Source organism: Pholis gunnellus (genome assembly GCF_910591455.1).
Source record: "Pholis gunnellus genome assembly, chromosome: 7".
NCBI classification, from domain to species: Eukaryota; Metazoa; Chordata; class Actinopteri; order Perciformes; family Pholidae; genus Pholis; species Pholis gunnellus.
The window spans coordinates 23,571,717-23,596,668 of NC_136533.1; the positions used below are offsets into that span (position 1 = coordinate 23,571,717).

At 42.5% G+C, this 24,952-nt stretch overlaps 1 protein-coding gene across 1 annotated transcript; it reads right to left on the reverse strand.

Annotated features, from left to right (window-relative positions):
* Positions 1 to 16,934: 16,934 nt before the first annotated feature.
* Positions 16,935 to 21,031, reverse strand: LOC306699228 (ras association domain-containing protein 10-like). Its single transcript, XM_079163773.1, has one exon. It carries the CDS (start codon positions 20,664 to 20,666, stop codon positions 19,224 to 19,226), a length of 1,443 nt encoding a protein of 480 aa, XP_079019899.1. The 5' UTR covers positions 20,667 to 21,031; the 3' UTR covers positions 16,935 to 19,223.
* Between the last annotated feature and the right edge of the window lie 3,921 nt (positions 21,032 to 24,952).

The following is a 24,952-nucleotide window of genomic DNA, read 5'->3' on the forward strand; positions in this document are numbered from 1 at the left end:
ATACTTGGCTGGGTGAAGGCTTTAACACTAAAGAAGGAGCAGATCATGGGAACTTGTTTTTTCGGCCTCTATCTCTAGCTTTTTCTTTCTTCCTGTAATTAAACAATTTAGTTTTGTCCCACGTCTCAAGTCTTTTTGCTGGTGACCTATTAAAAGCTGAGGAATGCACCGAGTGGACCCTCTGACCTTGTAACGGTTTGACTCGGTAGTTCAGGATCAAAGGCAAACTACACAAACCTGGAGAGAAAATGTGCGGGGGGGGGGGGGGGACTTAGGGGGTCGCATACCTGTGTTCAATTAGCCCGCACCGTTTCACTTGCGTCTGATTATGAAATCATTGTATGAGAAACATTAAGCTTCAACCTGCTTGCTTAGAGATTTAAATGTGTTACACCGGGTGGTGGGTCTGGATTTACAGGTCTTTCGGAGGGATAATGATTAATATTGTGTATATTTTCAGTGCGGTACATGTCCTGTTTTTTTTTTCAGGAGGATTTGTCGTCATGAGAAATGATTTTGCCCTTGTGACGTTTCACACGGAAGAATCCAGTAAATTGCTGTTTGGGACATCCTGGCAGCTGACGGGTACAAGGCATGTAGCATATGATTAGTCATTGTTCACGTCTTGTTTGCTTGCATGCTTGTCTTTTGGTTCTCAAACAGATTTCCGTGAATATAGGTAGAAAGTCTCGTCATGGAACAAGGACGTTTTTTGGTGTAGTTTATGCCATCACAGCCCAGCCTAACTATGCAACTAAACCGCATTCTCAATTACATTTTGAGGGAAGCGTATTTGTTTACGGTTGCAGTTTTAAACATATTTAATGCAAGAGGAATTCAGAGAGTTTGAAATCAAATAGCTGGATAGGAACCCGCAGGTTAATGATTGCCTCCCATTTCCTAACATCCTCCCTGTTGAGCTAATCTACAATCACATTCTTTCATTCCAGGGGAAAGTGAAGGAGAGTCCCTCTGACCCTGATGCCTCTGCACCGCAGTGGATGAGCGCTTAACTAACCTGGGAGTGTCTTACTTTTCAATCCTGGCAAGCACCGCAGCTCCACACCTAATGATAACGCCATAAATATCCACTTCAAATGTCAGTGCATGATTAGTTCAAGTACCGGCATGACAAGACACAGAAATTAGGTTACACGAGGCTGCGAGGGTGAAAAAAGCAACGCACTGTAAAATTACATAAAAGCAGACGTGAAGAAGTGATTTTAAATGACAAATGTGGCTGTGCGTGGATAACTCTTATCCTGGTCATTTACGTCACTTTGTTCTAGTCGATGCATGTAAACATCACACTGCAACTGGGTCAGAATAACCGAGTTAAGCTCGTGAGATTGTGAGAAATACTGTTAACATGTCTCGGCTGTATTAAATGGAACCTGTTGGGCCAAAAAACAAGTTTATTGGAATGTGTTGAAATATCTGTGCATTCTTAACGTTTGTGTGGAAAGTCCTCCCTAAATTCTTTGTACTAGCTCATTACAAAGTAATATTCTAATTTGGGTTGCAGCGTTACATTTTAAAGGGACAGTTCACCTGTTACCTCTAGAGCTTTTTAATCAATCTAGATTGTTTTGTTGTGAGTTTCCTAGTTTTGGAGATATTGACAGTAGAGATGTCTGCCTTCTCTTGTGGTGCGCTAAGCACAAAAAAACCCAAACGAAACAGCAATGTCGCTGTCAAGAAATCATCGTGACCCGGATAATACACAGATCTTGTTGTGAGCAGTTTGGCGATGGAACTACTTTCTTTCTACCAAACTACACCCGTCAGCCACTGCGCATAAGGAAGCGTGCATCTTTACTTTATACTGCTAGCTCACCTAGCACCACTGATCTTGCTAGCTCACTTAGCACCACTGAAATAGCTAACTAGCTCACCTAGTACTGCTGAGCAAGCTAGGACACCGTTAATGGTTTAATTTCCTTCTGTGCCGTGATGCTGTTCTAATTAGCTAGAGAATAGAAAATAACGAGAGCAGAGCTGAATTCACACACGTCTTATACGAACACACATGCTACAGAGGTAAAAGGAAGTGGCGGGCAGGAAAGTGAAAGGCAGCATCTGTTTCCATCTATTCATCTGTCGCTGACTATGAAGAGGCTGGAGTCAGAGTTGACATCCTGCCTATCCTGGTCTCTCTTTCACACACATCATTCCTGTCTGTAAAGTCACTCACAGTGCTGTATGTCATTTTCTCCATGTTATAATACTGGACGTCTCTTTGGTTTAGTGGACACAAGCAGTGTATCAACATTTTGAGATACATATATTCACGTTCTTGCCGAGAGTTAGATAAGAAGATTGATACCCGTCTCATGTTCATACAGTAAATATGAAGGTACAACCAGCTAGCTTAGCTTAGCATACAGACTGGTAACAGCTAGCCTGACTGTGTACGAATGTTACAAAATCTGCACCTCTAAAGCTCACAAAAACGTTGGACCTGTATTGTTTATTCTGTATTACAGAAATCGAAACATTAATATATAATAGTGTCTATGTTAGCATTTATGTGCTAAGTTATGCTAACCAACTGCTGGCTATGGCTTCATATTTAGTGTACACACCTGGGAGTGGTACCAATCTTATCATCCAACTCTCAGCAACAAAGTGAATTCGTTATTTTCCAAAGTGTCAAACTATTTATTGCACCTTTTGTATTTGAGTTATTGAGAGTAAAAAATACTCAAGCACAGGTCCTGGACTCCCAGGTAGCTAATTTGTTGGATATATTTTAAGTAAGCTGGCACCTTAAAAGAAGATTGTCAGTTATGTCCTGTCATTCTCAATTGAATACTGCCAATGAAATGTAGTTAACCCACATGACAACACTTCCTCTAGAATGGAATGACAAGCATTGTTAGCATGCATGCCACAAAATACACTAAAAGACCAGAACCACCAATTAATTGTTCCTTCATAACAACGAACACACACCGTGTTTATTTTAAGTCACTGTCATAAATACTCACTTGAGCACCAAATGTGTTTTAATCCACAGATAAAGAATAGTCCCAAACAAACACACCCTTTGCTCTTTAAGTTGCTAAAAACTGCAGTGCCCATGTTTCAGGAAATTACTGAGCCTTTTTAAAAACGAAACAATATATCTGTGAGCCATTTTAAATAAGATTTATATTATGTTTTTGCTCTTTTTGTTTCAGTTTTAATCAACTTATTTTGTGATTTATTCCTTTTTTTGTAACTGTTTTGCTTTTTTTTTTTTTTACATGGAGAGTAATGTTTACACTCTAAAAAAGCCTGTGTGTGCCAATCAGAGTGTGTTACTAATGAGATCGTAATCCCACCTGTTCCTTCGCCTTTCTACATGATTAATGTTTTCATTATGTAATTAGCTGCGGAATCTGAGGTTACAGTATATATAATATATACTGTATATATATATTGTAACACCACTCAATCCTGACCCCTTTGAGTAATGAGAAAGCCAGCGTGATTGCAAAAGGGTGGGCTCGTTTTGTCCTCCAGAGCAGTCTGTTTCATAACACCTGGGCGTCACAATCAGAGACGTACAGGTAGTCGTTCACGAAATGAACCATTAAAATCACATTTAAAAAATCAGCAGAGCCAGCTGCAGCTGCTCTCCCTCCTTCAAATCTCTAAATCTTAAATCTGATAGCCACTTAACAGCTTTGCGTTCTTTAAACCCCGGAGCTTGCTTCTCATCTTATCCAATTTCCACCGGCTTCCTCATTTAGCCTCCATTACACTGTGGCATGACAACACAAATCTATAAAGTAAGAAAGGGATTCACAGAAGCGCCCAAGAGCCGTTTGTCTTTTAAGAAGCAAATATAAATTAGTAACGTGTGTGTGTGTGTGTGTGTGTGTGTGTGTGTGTGTGTGTGTGTGTGTGTGTGTGTGTGTGTGTGTGTGTGTGTGTGTGTGTGTGTGTGTGTGTGTTTTACAAAGCGTAAGGCATCATTGCCTGTCTCTAATTCCTGTGAAAGATGATTGATAAGTTGTCGAGAGCTCAGCTCTGATACCACCCAACTGTGGGAAACCGTTTTTGTGTTCACACACTCAAATACACAAAGTCAAGGAATGCTGCAAACTGTCAGCACTTTTCTTTCTGGGAATACTTTAAGTCTGGTGAGAAAAAAAGGATGTTACGACTCTCACACACAGACATTCACCGATCTGGTAAATATCACATATTTCACTAATTTAAAAAAAAAAAAAAGCTCTGACACAGGCAGTGTCTGTTTGCGTGAGGGAGGAACGTGAGGTCAAGGCAGCTTCGGAGCAGTGTGTGTGTTGACTCCTGGTTGATGTTTAATCCAGAGTTTACATTACTGCGATAGGTGGAGCGCAGCTGAACAACCCCACCAAACCGATATCCACGGATACACGTAGATATTGAAATCACAGTTTGACTGACTTTCAAAGCAGATAACAGTATGTTTGGATTTAAACTGCTAAGAGAGTGATGTGTTTTTACTGGAACTACTTTCCACTGTCTGATGTCTCTGCATAGCTCAATATCTGTAGGTGTTTTTAAGTGATGTTGGGTGAACCGACACTGTTAAACTAATTCAACAGGATTGTTTGTTCCACTCTATTCGACCCAGCCCTGCCCATCTGGAAAACCAACGACTAAAATAGATTGGTGCCCTCCCTCTGCGATGGCAGTGATCACACCAGATTAACTGTTCCGATGTTTGATGCCAGTTATTCAATATGTCTTTCATCTCTTTGTTTTTCTGACAGATGATGCACAGACGCTTCGTCCAAATGTGTCCCTCCCCCGCTACCTCTGACCTTCGCTCCTCAACACACCTGACCGACAGTTGTGAATCAGTGAGTCCTCGGTTGACATTTCACAAGCTATGCTTCCATTTTTTGCAAAAACAAACACAGGACTTTCATCCAGTAGGCCCCTGTTCGTGTGCGGCGCAAAATCAAAAGTAAACATTGACTTTACGCATGCTACGTACTATTGTTAGCTGTACTGTAATTTATTCACTCTAGTTACATTGCGGTTGTTACATTCTTATTGCAACACAAACCATGACGTTTATTCTAACCGGAACCAAGTGGTTTTGTTGCCTAAACCGCACCAATCGTTTCTCAACGTGGCATTGTGCGCTCCTGCAACCGTGATACGAGGCTGACATCAAACGTCTTCATGAAACACATTTGCGGTTCCGAAACGTCACCGTTCAACGTGTCCAGAAGCGTTTGCAGAAACGTTACAACGCCAACATTGTCGACTGGTTTGCTGTGGGATGGAGCTCCGTTATCCCTCAACAACTATTACAAACACACCAATTAACTTCAATGGAAGACATGTTCCTTCACGGGCTGGTCTCATTCAGCATTCACGGCTATACTTATGAAAAATAATGCGCTGTAATTCGTAGGTAATCCCACGAAATCTCAAGGGACTTTGTATTCTGTAAATGTTGCGATCATTCAACCACAAGCCACATATTCACGAGTCACTCCCAACCCAAGTGTAGGGATGCATCATATCATAAGGGTCTCGCTTTTCATTCCACTGTGGCTTTATTATGCAAATTCCAGATTTCACTTCTCAGGTCTAAACATTGAACATCCTGAAGCATGAGAAACTCATTTACACTCAGTAAAAGTTGAAGTGCATCTATTTTTTTAAACCACTTAAAGGCAGCTCTGACAACACCAGCAGTCAAGTCAAAAGTACCAAATCAAATCTTCAGGTGACATCGGATCTTCAAACCCCTTAGTTCTGATCCAAACAGATTGATGGAACAGATGTTCTTTGTTTACCTCTGGAGCTTTTTAGTTTGTGTGTGTGTGTGTTTTCTGTCTCTGACATCACCACCGCCTCTCTGTCTGTCTGGCTGAGCTGCTTTTACGTTAAATATTGATCACCTCCCCCGCCCTTCCTGCTGACATTTGCCTTAATTGACTGTCAGGGTTAGTGCGAGGAATGGAGCCGGAGAGATGATTGAAGTGACGGAATAAAAAACGGAGTGGAGAAAAGAACAGAACCAGCTCGTCGAGTTCATAAAAGTCAAGGCCCGACTCCTCCCGCAATAAATCAGTGTCTCGTTCCTCGTGTTTATCATCTGTTCTCACTCCTCGCTCTCTCTATGCAGTGGCCTCTCTCTCTCTTTCTCTCTCTCTTGTTTTGATCTCACTTCGCCTCTCTGCTTTCTGGGTAATATAGAAACGGGGAGGTTTTTACAACACGGCAAGACACTTAAACAGTCCAAGTTTTCCACCGGTGGCGGACTTTTTGGACCATGTAAACACAGCCCCCCTCTTTCGTTCCTTCAACCGCCATCTAGAAATGGACGGCGTTGCAATATTTGCGCATATCTAAAAACCTGTTGATATCTGAGCCCCTCTGTTGGCTAGATGGTTTGTGTTCAACACACAGAGCTGGTTTTAAACAGGAAAGAGGCCATATGTCGCAAAGTGCATAAAAACCCCTTTTGAGACGCATATTCCAAATGCGCTGTATACATGCTCAAAGAATGCTCCTGAAACAAGAATAATATCGGCATATCCTACATGTCTTAATCGGAAAATGGTCCAATCAGAATAAGGCCTAATTCAGAATATCCAAATGGAATATGACGTTTACATGAGCCATGTCAAATTGGGAATGTTGTCCTATTCTGAATAATAGTGGAATTTGAGTGTGCATGTAAATTATCAGGATGGGTACTACTATGACCTTCACATTGAATTATATGGGAAACACTGATAGTTTATGTATAGCATTATCATAAGAAGTTAAAATCCTACATTGAGTTGTTTCTATCTGCAGAAAAAAAAGGTCAACCCCCAAAAAAGCACTTCAGCATAGCTGAAAATATTGAAATGCCAAATCTCTTTGTAAGCTGCAAACAGCAATAAAGAAAGGTGTCTGTGTTAGGATGTGTTTCGGTCTCCAGACGTGTCAGGCAGCGGGGAACGTCGTCACACCGGGCGACATTCTGGTAGACATATCAAGGTCACATTTTTTGTTTCTGACACACAGCATGTGTTGAGTCCCCGACGTTTCCCAGCTCAAGTCAACTGCTTTCATCCGTTCCCATAAAGGGCGGCTTTCTTTCTTCGGACTGGAAAAGCTTGTTCCAGTTATGTCATTGCTCTCGCTCTCTGCCTACATTAATCATATGCAATGCTGCCAACAGCTTCGATTGTAAAAACGATATCGGAGTTGCCCCGTAGCATTGAAGAAATAATGTTACAAGTTGGCGATGTTAAAATGCAGCAAGTACACACCTGTTGCCTGGGATTGTCACAGAAAGGAAAACATGTACAAAATAAAATGCAGTTAGGCTCTCAGGCTTTCAAATATGTGTTCTCCTGTAGATCAACTTTTCTCATTCCATGTTATCTCTGTTGAGTCTACACACATGTAGGCATGATTTACTCCTCTTTAACCTCTTTAAGTGGCACTTCTTCACCGCAACGATATTCAACATTATTTCTCTTTGATTCACTGATAAACCTCCTGACTTTAATTGCTCCAAGATGTTTCAGAATGATTGACTGAATAATTGAAAATGTAAATGACGTTACCAATTACTCAATAAAAAAAAAAGAAGTGTTGTATATTTACCACAAAACCACAACGAAAAACCATTAGTGACACATGCTGGTGGTATTCCAATAATGAAGAAGAGGAAAAATGAGAGAACTGCTTGCTTTGAGGGTGGCATTTGTTGAAGACTTTTGGACAGCCCTTGAATGTTGCCGTGTGAACACAAACGAACCGTGGCGCAAATGCAACAACTGTATCAAATTAGTTCTTGAATGGCAACATGGTAAACGAACTGCAGCTCTGAAAACGCCCTCAGAGACACTTCAGTCGGAAGGAAGCTTGCTTGAGGGTGAAACTTCGTCTTTGTGTCGAAGTTTGCATACCACACTGCTCTACTTTCATGTACTGTTAAAACGTATTTAATTCTTATAACTATTGTCCCCACATTGTGACATTCTAAGTCAAATGTATGATTCCATTCCATCCCGGCCTTCCCGTCCTAATGCTGGTTGACTTAGCAGAACAGCAGCTCCGGCCCTACAAGCTGTTTCTGCTTCATTATTAATGAGCTGGGTCTCCCGACAGTGACGGCATTGGTAGATTTTATATAGAGGATGTGGACTCAGACCCATTCTGCCAAACCCCGTCTAAATAAATAATATCGCTGACAAGCTCGATAAATCATGAGCTAAGTGACTTGTTCCTCAGGGGTCAGCGGTGATGAAAGGTTAATGAAGGAAGGGGATCTAATGGTCACTGCACAATGCAGCTGTAACATGTGATCGAGGTCCTGCACAAAGCTTTTGTCTGAATACATTTTTTTTTTTTTTTTGCCATGTCAGCCTTAGCTGTACTTTGTATTTAGTGCTAATTAGCAAACGTTAGCTTACTAAAGTAAACATGATCAAAATCAGCATGTGCATTGTCACTGTTAGCATTTTAGCATGACGCCACAATGAGCTAGCATGACTATAGGTGGTGTCTAAAGTCACTCCCCATTTACTAAATAGTGCAGTATTTTTACCGTCCGCCATTTTATTGCGGGTCTGATTTGTGTAAATATACATGGTATATGGTACCCTGAAAAAGTATCACAATGGAACGTAAACAGTGGTGTCCATGACACATAAAATAGTATTTTCTCAGGCAGGAGATTATGTATTTGAAGCCTGTGTGCTTGTGCATCTCTGGGCCCGTCTGTCTGTCCCCGGCTAATCTCGCATACTGCTGGACCCATCAACCTCATATTTGTGTGCACATGTATGACTTCATGTTTAAGGATCTTGCGTGGTTGCAGTGATTCACACTTTTTGAAAACATATTGACTGTTTTATACTGTCATTGACCGACTATTCACCAATCTTAACCACCGGTGGAGGCCGCAAGTGATCATCAGCTGCTTCTGTTTGGACTTTTGTTTTGGCTACGAATTACAAATTGTTACCCTCTTGATGTGCACGGATAGATAAGACAATTGCATGTATTTGTTTATGTACCTATGTATTTAAGTATATCGCTTCGCGAATGACAAACCGAACCGAGTGCTAACTACAACGGAGGGCGTCTTCTTATGGCGGTAGTAGGAGAGCTAGTTAGACGTTAGCAGCCTGTGGGAGTCCGACGGTATGTTTGGCTAACGGAGCTAATACAGCTAACAGAGATCATGGCTAACGGAAGGTAACGCACAATAGGACGACAGTTTCTGTTCAGAGAAAGTGTCAAAAAGTCGGTGCAGACAGCTGCGTAGATTCAAAATGAAAGCGTGACTGACGAGTGAGAGGTGAAGTGAAAAACGTGTCTGACACGCTTGTGGTCTAGAAGCGGGGGCCATTGTGTTTTTTTAACATTTAATGCAGGCACCCTTGCGTAGAGTGATTCAAACGATCTACTGTGGAAAGATGATTTTTGTTGCCTGTGCACTAAAGTTGTGTGTCTGATCGCTGCTGGGGATCAAAAGAAGCCGCTGAAACACATGACTCATAATGTCTTTAGAAAAATGAACAGAATATATATCTTCTTCAGATATGGTCGTAATAAATCATTTTAAAGGCCTTCCTGCGGGGTTTCATTTAAACTGGATCAACTCCTGATGAGGTGTTTTAAATATCCGACAACAAAAAATAATCCGCCGACAGCTGTCCCCGAGTATTGGCAACACACACACACACACAAACACACACACACACACACACACACACAGCTTAAAAGAGCAAATTAATGCACTGCTGCATCGTTCTCATTTCACGTTTTACTTAAAATCTGAAATGTATCAACTGTCTAAATCAGATGTCCCTCCACCTATCAGATCTGTTCTGAGGTGTGGATGAGTAGAGACGGAGCGCTGAAAGGCTGAGCCATCAGAACGTCTCTTGACTTTTTTATTTCATCCCAATGATGAAAGTGTGTGTGTGTGTGTGTGCGTGCGTGCGTGAGAGAGAGAGAGAGATTTTGAGGACTCACAAACCCCGGGAGCATTCGTCTCGCCCAGATCACAAACACGCACACATGCAGTCCTTTCTGCAAGCTCTCGTCAGAGATTAACTGAACTGCCCACGCACACACACACACACACACACACACACACACACATATACATACACATACACACGCTCACACTCCAGCTCTTCTATCCGAGCTGGACAGCTGTTTGTGCATTCAACTCCTCAGCCCGAAGCACCCAGGGAAACTCATTTATTTGGTTTGCCGTTTGTTCTTTGTGGCAGTTTTTTTTTGTTATTCTGCATTGTCTGTTGTATAATATACAGCAAGGAATGCATTTGTTCTAGTGCTGAAATGAGAAGTCGAACAATTTACATATTTAAGTGATAGTTTGTCATGTCTCAGGCCAAAGTAAAAGACGACTGGTTCCGGCTCTTCAAATGGAAGGATTTGCTGCTGCTCTCTGTTTTGTGTCATTGGAAAGTACATGTTTTTGGAGATTTTGGATTTGAAGATGTCACTTTGAGCATTGGGAAATTGGGGGTTGTGAATCTTCTCACATTTTGTGGACGCAACAATGAGTCAATTAATCAGAAAAATTATTGACGGATTTATCAGTAATGCAAATTCTAATTTGTTGCACTAACAATGCACCATTGGCTTTTGGTAACTCCAACCATTTGAAGTGTATGCTCTCCCAATCATTCTCTCATTTCTTTATTTTTTTTGCCAAAGGGTATGAGGAGATTGATATCACTCTCATATGTGTACAGTAAATATGAAGCAGCAGCCTGTCAAACAGCTGGCCTGGCTCTGTTTCAAGGTATCATATTTGTATTTATTTATTTATTCATCCTTTATTTAAACAGAAAAATCCCATTGAGATAAAATGGCTCTTCTGACACAGTGTCCTGTAGTTAAGTAAACTCCTAGTTTTTTGTGCGTTTTCCAACGAAAGTCCAGCAAAACGTGTCAATTTCCTCTTGTTACATTGTAATGTTTTCAAAATAAACCTACGTCTTCACAGGACACAACTTAATTAGGTTTAGGCTACAAAACTACATTTTTAGTTTGGGAAAAGATCGGCGTTTAATTTAAAATAACTACGGCGTTGGAGTTACTTAAGCATGGAAGTTACAAGACAAATAAATCGACATTGACTTGTCGTTTTACACGGGGCACGATCAGCGGCCTCCTGGGTGACTGTTTTTTTGTCGAACCCGCCAGCCCTGTGTGTTTTTTTTGTAGCTACGACCGCAGTATGAGAAAAGCTTAAATGGGGACAAATAACAATAACAATGGAAAGGAAAAAACATCAAACGTGTAAGGATGCTGTGCTGGCTGTAGCTCCGTATTTAACATACAGAGCTGAGAGTGGTATCAGAATGTTGGTCTCCTTTAAATCATCCTCGTCTTCATGGAAGATTGTGTCTCAAACATAACAGCTGGCACACGTTATTGCGAAGTGCACACAAAGCACATCAGTGCTCGCACATTACTGCACTTGCATTCACTACATAGTAAACACATGTTCATACGCTGTTGGTTAAGTCGTATAACCAGTCAACCGATGTTCAACCACATACAGTGTGTGAGTGTCTGGTTATATAAACAGTGGTGTTTTTTCTGCTAACTGGCCCTTACATCCCCCCCCCCCCCCCCCCCACACACACACACACACACTGTTTCTGCCAAACACAACACTATGGGGTCCAACACACACAAACACACACACACAAGATACTCTAACAACCTGACCGCACACACACATTGTTAAGTATCCCCTGCAGCCTAAATGTCAAGTTACATAAATTGTGTTTTGAGAAAAATGAATGGCCTCACGCTGCCGTGCACAAACAACCGACGTAACTCGTGAGCATAACTCTTCTCTTAAGAAATAGGTTATGCTGTGGTTAAAAAAAAGTATTTCCACCAAGTTTTTCCTCTGTGAAAACTTTTGGCATCAATTGTAGCTGACGTGTAGCTAAAGCTCACACTTTTTTCCATCAACCTCTCAAGCCTATGTAGCCAGCAACGAAATGTTCCTCATGGGCTACTGTAGGGCTGGGTAGGCCTTAGCCCCTCCTACTTCCTGGTTGCCGTTAAAGGTGCAGTGCACGGTAAATTTGAAAACCCAATTCGGACCTTGCCGTGGCCCGTGGTTACACCTATAAGTTTGTAAATGTTTGATTGGGACTATTACTTTCACATACTTCTTTCCCTGTGCCTTCTAGAACTCACTGTGCAAAAGTTTGACCTTTGCAACGCAGTGTGTGCTACTTTCTGCATCATAGTGGAAGTGAGCGTTGAGATCTGAAAAACAAAAAACATACATACAATTTATCATTTTTGGGAGAGTGAGATGTGAAGATTGATATCTATCGCAGCTATTTTAACAGGTTTATTTTGATTTGTTGTGCAAATAGGAATGCATATACAGATAATCATATGTACATCTGTATATGCAACATAGACTTTGTTTGTATATCTAATGAAAAGTTACTTTGTTTTTTCGTGGCTTTTAACATTCAAATGTCCAGAAACACAAGTGACCGTTTTGCCTGGTTAAAGCCTGTGTGGTGTTTAGGCAACAACACTACTTGGTTAGGTTCAGGAGAGGATCGTGGTTTAGGTTCCAATAAGTACGTTTGAAAGATGTGGCGTCACTTAAGATGGGAAGTAGCGTAAGAAGTAAGTCAACGTTGACTTCTGGTTTCACTCTGGACACAAGTCCGTAGAGCGCAATCGCCCTCCTCCATCTTTTGTACCGAGTCATTTAGAACGCATATTTTGGGAGCCTCTCGAGGTTTATTAGTTATTGTTACATATTTTGGTAATAATTAGTGCATTTAATCCAAATTGAAAAAATACAGACTAATTGATTGATATATCTCATTTGTTCAAACCGCGCATAAACAGAACTTTCAAAACAAAAATGTGTGTTTATTGGAAGTTATGCTTCAACAATTTAATGCCAAAAACAGCTGACCCACCTGCTTAGCAGTTGTTGTTTTTGCAGCATCTCCAGCTATTGTGAAAGTTATGCAATGTGGTCGGCAGCCACAGGTGTTTGTTTTGGTCTCTGTTCACGCGCAAATTCACAACATCGCCGTGGCAAAAACATTCAAAGAGGCCGCACACAGTCACTGTGCCTGGCTGTTGTTCATTAAAGGTATACTTCACCACAAAATAATGTCTGTTACTTCTATGAGTTACCTTTAATTCTTGAAGAAAACCGAGTTTCTTGCACGCCTGCACGGCAGACAGAGACCACGAAAAAGGTTGAAAACTGAGTAAGTCCTTGACTAAAAGAACTTTCCAAAAAAATGGAAGTAAATGAAGGCCGGGTTTAACAACGGCAACGTTCTATCAAAAATCTATTTACAAACTCTCAAGTCTCATTCATCAAGTCGGGTGTCCATTACTTACCAGAAACATGCATGTTCGCAAAATTGTAACTATTTAATACACTACTGTCTGATGCGCGGACTTGCAGCGCTCATTATTTACTCCAAATTTCAGATTCTCTGTTCACCGACAAAGTTTCCCTCAAGAATTCCAAGCAACGCCGTCACTAATTGATATTCAAATGGTCATTTTAAGGGTCCCAGCACATGACATCACAGGGCCTCTTTGGGATCAGAATGTGACGGCGTGGAGGTTGATGAGAAGAAAAGAAGGGTGGGGGGGGTTGTGGTGAGGAAAACAGACAGAAAGAAAGCAGAGAGGAGAATGAGGAGCCTATCAAATGAACCCGACGGTGTAACTCAACCGCAATCTGCCACCGAAGACACTAGAGAAAGTGGGTGTCTGCCGGCTTGAGTCATTCAAAAACATTCACACCACTCCCAACTAGATTAACTCACTTGTCATGTGCCACTGATGAACTCGTCAACCGGTGAAACAGAACCTCGAGTGATTTAAAAACCAGTCAGTGGAGGAACAGCGGGCATAAGTGAGTGACACATTTTACATGAGACAGAGATCAGCCGGCTGGCGGTTGACGGAGCTGTCAGACGGTGCCCCAAGCAAAACGTCTTACCGACACATGATGATGGTAAAAGTCTGAATCAGCCGGATGGATGTAGACTTTTTAGCAATTTGCTGTGTTGCTGCTGCAGCCATGTGAAAACACACCATATGATATTCATTATATCCAAATATGTAGAGAATTATGTAAACTTTTTTTTTTCTTTACTGCGTCTTTCAGAGACACACATATTCCACAATTTGGATTTTTCTACTTACACGCACTTCCCTGGTATTCTCCCAACCGATGTTTGTCGAGTCCTGTTGACTAAATAATTCACCACTTTAATCTCTTACTCTTTGACATTTCCAACCCGTCAATTAACGCAGCTTGGTCAGTGTTCCTCGGTGTGTCTGACTCCGACGCTCATCTAGGTTATTTATGGGCAAAGGCAACTGACGTGGTATTAAGTGCGAGATAGTCGGAGAGGAGAGGCGGATGGGTCAAACAAACTCTCAGGACTTTTGTCCAGGAGACCGCTGTTCGTTTCCTGTGCAAAAGTAAAAGTAAAGATGACATTTCTGTTCTCACGAGAGTCGCTTGTCAAATGACTCTCTTGGCACACGGTAGTCAAGTGAGTCGTTTAATCAGTTTGTGTCAATCGCACTTTTCCTAAACCTAACTATGTGTTTTTGTTATGTGAATTAGCTTTTTGTTTCTTTCTGCAGTTTACACTTTATACTCTCAGTGCTTACGCTTCAGCTGACACTTCAACTGACAACTCCTTTCAGTTCATACAATACAACTGGCATTCTTACAGAACTTCCACTTCAACACTCCCAATGCAATTTATCGACTTCATCTCCTGTCAGTGCTTGAACTTCAACCAAATGACTGAACCTTCCAATTTAACTTCTTTCAGTTATTGCTTTTCGACTGCCAATTCAACTTTAGCCTCACATTCTTTCAGTATTTTGGATATTTCAAAGGTTTCATTAGCAGTGAGTAAACGTGAATTTGGACTTTTGTTGTTCTCACTGCGTCTTCCAGCAGAATACTTACCTTCCTGTTTGTATATTTCCCCTTTTTTCACATCTGCAGTTATTCGGTATTCCCCCCACTGATGCTCATAGTACTCATGTTGGGTAAACATTGTGGCCCTTTTCTCTGTACTCATAAGAGCATTCCCCCGGTGGGTGAAGATATAAGGTTTATTCTGTAGACACAGGCTCTGTGGACAATGCTGTACATGCCACACGTACCTTCAGAACACCAGGGTGTGGTATAAAATGATATCCTTTGTTACGTGACACGTCTGGAATTCTCCTGCTCTAGTAGGTTTGACTTGTCAGTGACATAAAGGAGAGAAGTGTTAAGATCAGATTCTCACTAAATGATTAATCTGGCCAAAATAATTCATGATGACGTTATGATTGCGATATAACTTTCATAATAATGTTATCAGTTAAATTCATCTTTAACTTTGTTTATTGGGCGTTTGTGTCTCATTTTTGGCAAATGAATTACACTCAAAATCTGCGGGAGGTGGGGAGAGAGTCTGTAACCATAATTGTTCAAAAGTGTGATTTAAGAGGCGTTGGATTTACATATGTGTGTTATGAACATGTCATCAATATTTCATTTTTTAAATATCACTGTTATCGTAACTACCGGTATTACGCAACATCCCTGATCCAGTCTAAACACACTGGAATTAGCCTACAGAACGATAAGCATATGTACCTTTATAATTGTAGAATGTTATCTCCTCCTAACCCCAATACAATGGAGGTGAATGGAGCACGATCATTGCTCTTGATAATCCGCAGACCTCGTAGTTAAACCGCTAAAAACTCTCCAGTGTTTTATGAAAAGGGAGGCTGCTGTTAAATATTCCAAATGTCATTTATCATTGCAGCGAGCACCACAAACTAGATTCCATTCACCTCCATTCATTTGGCTGGATGCAAAAACCTCAGACAGATATTGCTGAAAACTTTCACAGATAAAATCCAAACAATCTGCATAGTTAAACACCATTACAGGTAGGGGAGTGTTGTGGAAATGTATGATATCGTTCTTTTAGATATAACTTGTATCGCTTAAACCTGCATATATGTAGATGAGGCCAACCAGACTCATTTAAAACCTAATGATAAATGATCTCAGAGGTATTTTAGCATGTCTGACTTGCTGTAGTGCAATCCTGATTTCACCACCTAACCCTCTTCCCACGGAAAGGCTGGGAACCTGGCCTTGGTGGGTGCAGCGGCAGATAGCGGAGGACGACATCTGCGAAGGGGGGGGGGTGAAGGGAGGAGACGAGATAATGTGCATATACTCTGTTTTTGTCTATTCCTTGTTGTTAGACCTCCGAACCATCTGTGGGGAAAGAGCTCTATCCATTCAGCTGAATTATTATTTAGTGTCTGTTAAATAAATGTGTTTTTATATTTTAAGAGGTTTCTCATCTCGATTATTTCTCACCGGGAGGTTAAAAAGATTATTTTCCACCACAGTGAGAAATGTAGGGATTTCTTTTGTTTGTTTTTGTATAATTTGGCTGGACTAACCCTTTAAGACACCCCCTGAAGGCACATTTGGAGGTATGCGTTACTAAATGGTAACTTGAGCTCTGTAGCCATTTGGCTCCGTACATCCAGGTCTCTGTTTCATCCTGTCATAATTAATGCAGGAGTTCATGCAGGAGCGATCGAGAGAGCAGCAATTAAGCACAACTATGCGTGGCGAGCATGACAGGATGACATACAGTTCAATACAAACTCTCACACACACACACACACACACCATTTTCACTGTCAGCCTGGGGGTACGCAAGCTACCTTTCCGTCCAAAAAAGCACACATGAAATTAAAAAACAAATGAGAGGAAAAGCAGTTTAGCCGAGGGGAGGGGAAAGTCGTCTCTTAACCGAGGTGAGAAAACGCTGCTCCAAAATAAAACATTGTCAGTCACGCCAAATGAAGCCACACTGAGAGCCAAATCGATTTTTGCTCTTTATTTCAACACTAACAGTCATGTGAGATAATGTGCCAACTGGCGTTGCGATGCAGCCACAGTGCGTCCAGTGTGGCACCCACAAGAGTTGCTGATCTAGAGCCACCTAGCAGGCTGCAGGTCGAGGACTGAGAGGCCCCATGAAATGTCCCTGATCAAGCGACGTATAAATTAGCTACACATTTTGGTATTTGAATACAGCTAACAGCTAACGCCACAGAAACAGGTTTCATCAGTGTGTTACAAGGTTATTCGTTCTCAACATTTTACAGTCAGACAAAAGTCAACCATGTACTTGACATCACAACAGCGCTGACGAAAAAACACAGAGATTCAGTTTAAGGACGATCTCGAAAGTTTTCGGCTACCGTCTGTTTGAATTTTCTGCTGCTCCGAAGGGAAGCTCACTTTTTTTTTTCCAGGATGTAAAAAAGTGAACTGAGGCTTAAAATAGTTTACCCTTAATGTCACAGCGTTCAGAGACACGGAGACTGTGGGACGTCTACATGGGGTCAAATCGTACAGGTGTTCGTACTCACAGGTGGACTAGAACGTGCGGGCCTGGCACCGTTATTAAGACTTAGATAAGAGCGCTGCATCATCAAGTGAGTAACGTATGAAGAGCCAAGGAGGCCAAAAACACATACATGTGACTTCCTGGCTCCCCATATATTGTTAAATACATTTGTTAATGAAATGATAAGGATATAATCAGAACCATAACATTGCTGAACCGCTGATATCTAATGGATGGGCCCACATTCCTGATGTGTTCCATTTTTTCTTACTCGATCACTCGCACCATCTGATAAAGCCGTCCTTCTGACGGAGGAAGTATTTCCTCGTTTTGAACTTCACGGAAACGTAACGCTTTCCTCGTCTGCTCCTCGTTTTCTGTTGAGTGAGAGATGATTTTCGGGGGAAACGAGCCACCGTCAGAACTGCTAAGCTGACGTTAGGTTCACTTGTCACGAGGAGATTTTATTTATATTTTTAACAGAAAGCCCGGGTCTAATTAAAGATACAGTTGCACTATGGGAAATGTAGAATCTGGTATTTTTGGGGGGCTTGACCCTTACTAGGAACAAAAAAATGAGGATATCTCAGTCTGCGCAGCTTGAATTTCGACCATTTTTATATGTCTGTTGTGAGTCCCTCACATTGACGGGAGTGAGACACTAAATCGCTGGAGTGCCCCTTTAAACACAGCTGTTTCACCAGGAAGATACCACATTTAAACCGGGGATGTAAAAATATAAATCTGGAGGAATAATAACTTGATTAAAAAGTTAGGAGAAGACAAAAAAAATATTATGCCCCAATATGTTTTAGGATATTTCTTTTATCTTGTGGGTGTCTATAATTATTCAATTTAAACGATTGCTTGCTTGAAATCAGAGGAGCTGCGACGGCCATAAGTAGGCACCACATGTTATTCACAGCGTGTAGGATATGACTCAGCTCTCAACTTATTCAATAAATAGGACTTTTTTTGTGCTTTAAAGACGGACACTATTCATACTGAGGACAATGTCAAAGCGATGTACTCTGCTTAGTCAGCAGGATACGGATCAGTGATAACAACTCTGATCCACAGTCTTTTCCAGACACAAATCAACTTTTAGAGTAGCGGTGGTTCTGGTATTTGACTGGCTATGAATCTTAACTTTAAAGAGGCTGCTGTGAATTGATCCCCAACTTTTGCAATGAAAAAGAGCTTTCATAGCACATTTGTAGCTGACCCAAACGGCACTTTGCTGCATTACGGTGCTCTCGATGACGACCTTTTAAAGGAAACCTGTCCGTTCACAGAGTACAACACTCAGCTTTATTAACTTTCAGTGGCTTCAGCAGAAAGTCAGACTGTATCCTGACAAAAAAAAGCAAGCTGTCATCAACTCTTTGTCAACCCGTGATCGAGCTTACCTCAAAGTTAGTTTCTTGCTGCAGACTACAGACTAAAGTGGCTTATCATCACACTCCTCTAGAGCCGTTTCTCTGAACGAGTGGTGCTTTGTTGACTCCCTCATGGAGGTCAAAGGTCAGCAATGGAGCAACACGGCCTATAAAACCTTCTTAAGCATGCCGTCCCTCCTAGCTTATTGTGCAACTACGTATAAGAATTATTGCTATAGAATACAGTATCCGTGCTGAGGTGCATTTTGGGTAGGGAGGAACATCTCCCTGGTATTGCCAACACTGACTCTCGCTGCCCCTGAGTTTGTGGCTTTCCGTTGCGTAAAAAGTCCAACGTGCTCGCAAACAAAAAGCGAGTCTACACCAGCGACTCGCACACGGGTGGGTTGTCGGAGTCCTGGCTGTGCATGGAGCTCAGGCCCGTGTCCGAGTCCTCGTCGTTTGTGTTGCAGGCCTTGGACAGACCCCTGGCCTGCTCCACCCAGATGCTGCTCTTCTCCGCGGACGCAGGCTCGTCCCCGTCGCCCACCGTGTCCGGCTCCGCCTCGCCGTCGCCAGTCAGTGTGCTGTCCGCCTGCTCTATCTCCATGGTCTCAACTTTGGCCAGAAGGTCCAGAAGTTCGCTCTCCCTGGTCTCCCAGAGGCACATGCTCAGGTCCAGGTCCCCCCTGATGGCGTCCATGTCCGTCTTCAGCCGCAGGCCGATGTACAGGCTGGTGTCCAGCTGCGTTTTGATCCTCTCCTCCTCCAGCACGAACTCGTCCTCAGACATGCTGTCCACATCTGACTCTGCAGGTGGAGCGGCGGGAGACGCCGCCGCGCGCATCTCCTCCGCAACGCCGCTCGTGACCTTCGCCGCGTCCGCTCCCCTCTCGCCGCGCCGCCGCTTCATCCACCGCCGGTTGAGCTCCTCCTGGATCTCCCCGGTGATGCACTCCACGAGCGCCTCGCGCTCCGTCAGCTCCTCCTGCAGCCGCACCACCTCCTCGCAGCGGTGCGCGTACTCCTCGAACTGCGCGACCGCCTCCGCCGCGCACCGCGCGTCCTGCTGCTTACAGTCCGAGGGAGCGGGAGCCTCCGAGGAGGAGGAAGAGGAGTCCACCATGTATGTGTCCTGCACATAGTTCACCCCGTGTCTCTTGATGCGGTCGAAGTGCACTTTGGCCTCGTACCGCTCGATATCCCGGTCCAGCTCCTTGACCCTCTGGACCTGCTGGCGGATGGTGTGGTCCTGGGAGATCACCAGGTGAACCAGCGTCTCCATCTTCTCCGCGGAGCCCTGATCTTTAGAAACAGTCTGCTCTTTCTTTTTGTTCATCTTATCCAACTTCCTGAACGCCTTCCTGACTATGCGCCTCTGTTTCTCCTGGGACAGGTTGGCGGCGGCGGCCGCGGCGGTCCAGCAGGTCCTGGCGGTGCCCCTCAGCCCGCCGCCCGGGCCGCCGCTCTCCCGGCTCTGGACCACCCGGGCCTCGGCGCTGCGGGGCCCGTTGTTGGGCAGCGACGCCTCGTTCTTCACCAGGACGAAGCGCACGTTCTCCTGCTCGTCCCCCCAGGCGGCCCACAGCCGGAGGACTTTGGTCTTGTTGGGCAAAATCCTCTCGAAGCCCCTCCATTTCTCCACCACGCAGTAGGACTGCGGGGAGCCGGACAGCATCGCCGCCGAGGCGCCCTGCTGCAGGTTCTGGTCCTCCAGAAGGACCCTGACCACGTCGGCGCAGGTGGTCCGCTTGGTGAGCCCGGAGACGAGCTTCTCCTCCCGGCAGACCCACACGGAGATCTTCCCCTCCTCCGGCTCCATCTCCGGTTCGACTCAACAACAACAACAAAGTTTCTGTTTGTGGTAAAACTCAGAGAGTAAAAGGAGAAGAAAGTAGTCCGTCGCTACATTTTGAGTCGAGTCAAAACATAATCAGCTTTATATGCGACGAGAGAAACACATCCTCCGCGCTCCCGTCGCTGTTTTATCGGTTCCCACTTTGAATGCGCTCGGTCCGAACATGACATAAGCAGAGCAATGACATCCGCTCACATTCTCCCAGCGGTCTGTTCCCGGTGCTGCCTGCCGGGACATCACCTCTCTCTCTCTCCCCAAGGCAGATCGCCCTGCGCACTGCTCCGGAGAGGAGAGGAACCGGAGCGTCCGTGTGTGTCAGGGCCGGCTGCTCGCTCTGCTGCGTGTGGGACGAAAAGACGAGAGGAGTGCTGGAACGGCTGGGACACGCCTCCCTCACCCGCTTCCTCCGCCTCTCTCTCCCTCTCCCTCTCTCTCTCTCTCTCTCCCTCCCCCCCCCCTCTCTCTCTCACAGAGATAGTGAAACAAACCGTCTTTGTTTGAAGGAGACTTCTGTTAAATGAGTGTTTTATTCGCGTCCCAGGTTATCTGACCGGTAATCCCAAATCATATATAACATGCTGTGCTGTATATACCAGCATGATGTTTGATAGTGCAGCCTGTGCTGCCTAGTGTGCCTTCAAGGTCAAAGGTGGGTTTGTGTCAAAGACACTGTGACTCCAAAATAAAGCTGTAAATTACTCTGGATATCATGATTTTTCATGCAGAATTTAGGATCAATTTATACAATATGACGCATGTATATAGACATAAATTACCCAACCGTATATAAAGTAGCATAGCTCCACCTACAATATGCTTATACAGCATCAATAATGCAACAATAAAACATGCTGTATATGGTTATATAACACCAGTGAAAGGGGGCGTTATTCAAGTGCATTTTTGTGGTAATACTTTTACTTGAAGTACAGTTTTGAGTGCAGAACTTCTACTTAATTGAGTGTTTTTGTCTAACTAATTAAAACGCCTAAAAACTTGGTCTCAAAAGGGTCCTAATTATTTCCTCCATAACATTTATTATTAATCAGATTTAGCTCCCAAGCAACAGGAGCAAACAGCCCTGAAGCCGGTGAAGAGCACAGACATCTCACTGTCTCGTATGAAAGAACTAAAACTGCTGTAAAATTGGCAGCAAATTGTGTATTAATTTAGGATCCCATTGCACATAGTAAAACAGGAGCGAAGGCAAACCTCTTTTTATAAATAGCACTACAGGAAAGAAGGACAAATGCATTTTAGATTTTTGGGGTGAACTGTCCCTTTAAAACTCAGCTGGTGTCTTGTGGTTTATTATGTCTAGTAAAAAAATTGACAGTACTCATTAATAAAGTAATAACTGGACTTCTCACATATTCAAAATGGTTTCAGATGAAACATTTGCATTAAATGTAAAAAAAAGACATATTTGTATGACATTTGGAGGGAAGATGATAATTCAGACCTAATAAAATTGCACATTGACAGTGAAGAAATGACATCATCGAGTTTCTGGGGATCATAATTGATGACAAAATCACTTGGACGGATCATAATAGTTTTGTTTGCAAAAAGGTCACAAAGAAGAGGGAGAATTTGACCTTTATGAAGTTCTTCTTGTCGTCTAACATTACAGCACAGCGTGATACCTGAACCTCACTTCCTGTGATAATGAGCCTTTCCCCACACAGCTTCATATCATTCAACTTTTCTCAAAGTCGGGTGCTGCAACTTCTCCACTTTCCTTGAAATGTGTCGTATATTTTAATGCTATTTTTGATATTTACACATATTTATTGTTTGTCATTCCTAAATCAATTTACACATAAGGAGACAAACTGAATAACCTTTATCTCCCAATGTATTGCACATCTCGAGGGCAGTACTCCAACAGCCCAATTATGGCCACACGGACTCGTACTTCTTCTACTTTATTCTTTGTATGTGTATACAAGATGAGACTCAAAAGTGCTTTGATGTAAAACAAAATAGAAGATTCTGTATTAATTAATCTTGATTTTGTCTTAAACCTTTTTTGCCGTAATCTATAGAAGCCTAACTTGTAAAAATATGATGCATCGTTTTTATTTTTTATTTTATATGGATTTCTTGGATAGTTTTTTGAGATAAGCCCCTAGCGGGTTTATACCTGCCCTGCACATGTATCTTATTTCTATTCACTTTTTCTCTTACCTCGAACAAAAAAAATATGGAAATAATACATATTTGTGCCCAGAACTGAGCTGATTTCTTTGACACTGCACTTCTGTGGATGTATTTAATAGTGTTTCTCCCACACAAAGTAGGACTCAGGTCTCAAGCCAAGAAGAAGCACAGACTCGAGCTCAACCCCAGATGAAGCGCTTACTCAGCAGTGGCGTTGCACTGCAGCAGTATGCATTGTTACACAGCTTCATCTTCATAATCCCCACGTGGCCTGAACGTCTCAGTGTGATGAAGCTCGGGCGGACTGATCATAAAGCAGAAATAAATGCATCTATTGCACCCTGCAGTCGTCTGACCCCGTAATCTGCCCCTTTCAACTATTTCAGGACCGAATATGGCCTCCGAGACCCATAAAGGGATTTAAGTGCATTAAGAGGTGTGTGTGTGTGTATGTGTGCGTGTTGAGTGTTACATTAAAAGTGTTTTATCCCCGCCAGCCACCATTAGTCCGTGTGTGTGCTCTAACCTCGGCTCAGATTGACGCACCAGGCCAGGTTTGTTGATAAAATAACCGCGTGGGAAACCATCTGGTGGAGTGCGACCACACGCTAATGCATGTGGGTGCACACATCCGATGCAAACACGTGGCATTACTCACAGGCCGTGCACCGCTAAACACACGAGATTCTGGATAGAAGAGTGTTGTCGGTGCTGCGTCTGGGATGCAAGATAACAGGAGGTTTCTCCCCATAGCTGTGATCTCGTTTCCTGTGAGGTCATCCTTACTGTCTCGGTTTGGTTCTTCCAAAGTCTTTGCAACACACACAAAAGGTCCAACGTTGGTGAATAGAAAGGTAAGTTTGAGGTGAGTTCTTTAGGTCTAATCCATCAAACATACTGAGATTTGCTCATAATTCCATTATCCTAATAGCAAATAAATACGAATGATTGGGGCTGTTAGTACACGTGTGCATGAAAGTGATGCTTGAGTGGATCATGCCTGGATGGAGCAATAAAGAGTTTTGGGTTGAATTCTTTGAGTGTGATTCCCTCTGCTGTTCATAAAGGAAACTACACTCAGTCACGAGCCGCAGCTCTCTGTGTTACAACATTCATTTATGACAAAATCATTTTAGGTTTTGTTTTTTTATCAGTTGCTTTGGCAAACTTTCCAAAATGCTTTTCATATATATAAGGTATGGTATGTCGATAAAAAGTGACAAAAAAGTCATAGTATTGTAAGTATGGCATAAAAATGGCATTAAAAAGTGACATTATATTGTATTTCAATCAGTCGTAGTATATAGTATGTTGAAAAAAGGTTATACTACAGTATATCATAAAAATTACATACATGCGTCATTAAAAAGTCATATATCAAAATATTTTTTTTGGACATTTTACCTCCAATGTCACCGTTAATCATCAAGCAAAAAGGCCATATATGTGTGTGTGTGTGTGTACAAGTGTTATTCCTTGACGAGTCGATAGATGTGGTGCTGAGCTCCTGTTCCTTCTCTTCTTTTCTCTCCAGATGAGCAGAGATCCAGACCAAAACTGAAGATGTCAGCGTTTCTCAATCAGTCCAGAGTCTTCTTTTAAATGAAAAAAAGTAAAATTCATTAAAATGGCGCTCTAGTCATTGTTGCCATGATTTTTTTTGTACCTCCGACGTATATTTCAACGTTTTTATGCTTCTTTTCTTTTAATGCAAACGATCCTGAGTACTGTTCTGAAACCAGTGTTTCATTAATAAACTGTATGCCTCAGTGTGGAAGAGGATCATTGTTGTAAGAGTGAGGCAATATCAGGCTTAACTTAAACATTGCTTTCTTAAATGTGTAGAAAACAAAATATAACAAATTAATGCAAATATATACATACATTTACAGAAGTTATTGTTATTGAAGTCATGGTATCCAATACCAGATCACCTTATCTTCACCTGTCTGCATCAGTATCGGACTAATACCATTATAATGTTAACATCTACAATAGATGTTTTAATAACTTATTTTGAGGTACTATACTATGACTTTTTATTGACTTTATTCAACAGAATATAATATCACTTTTTTCGACATACT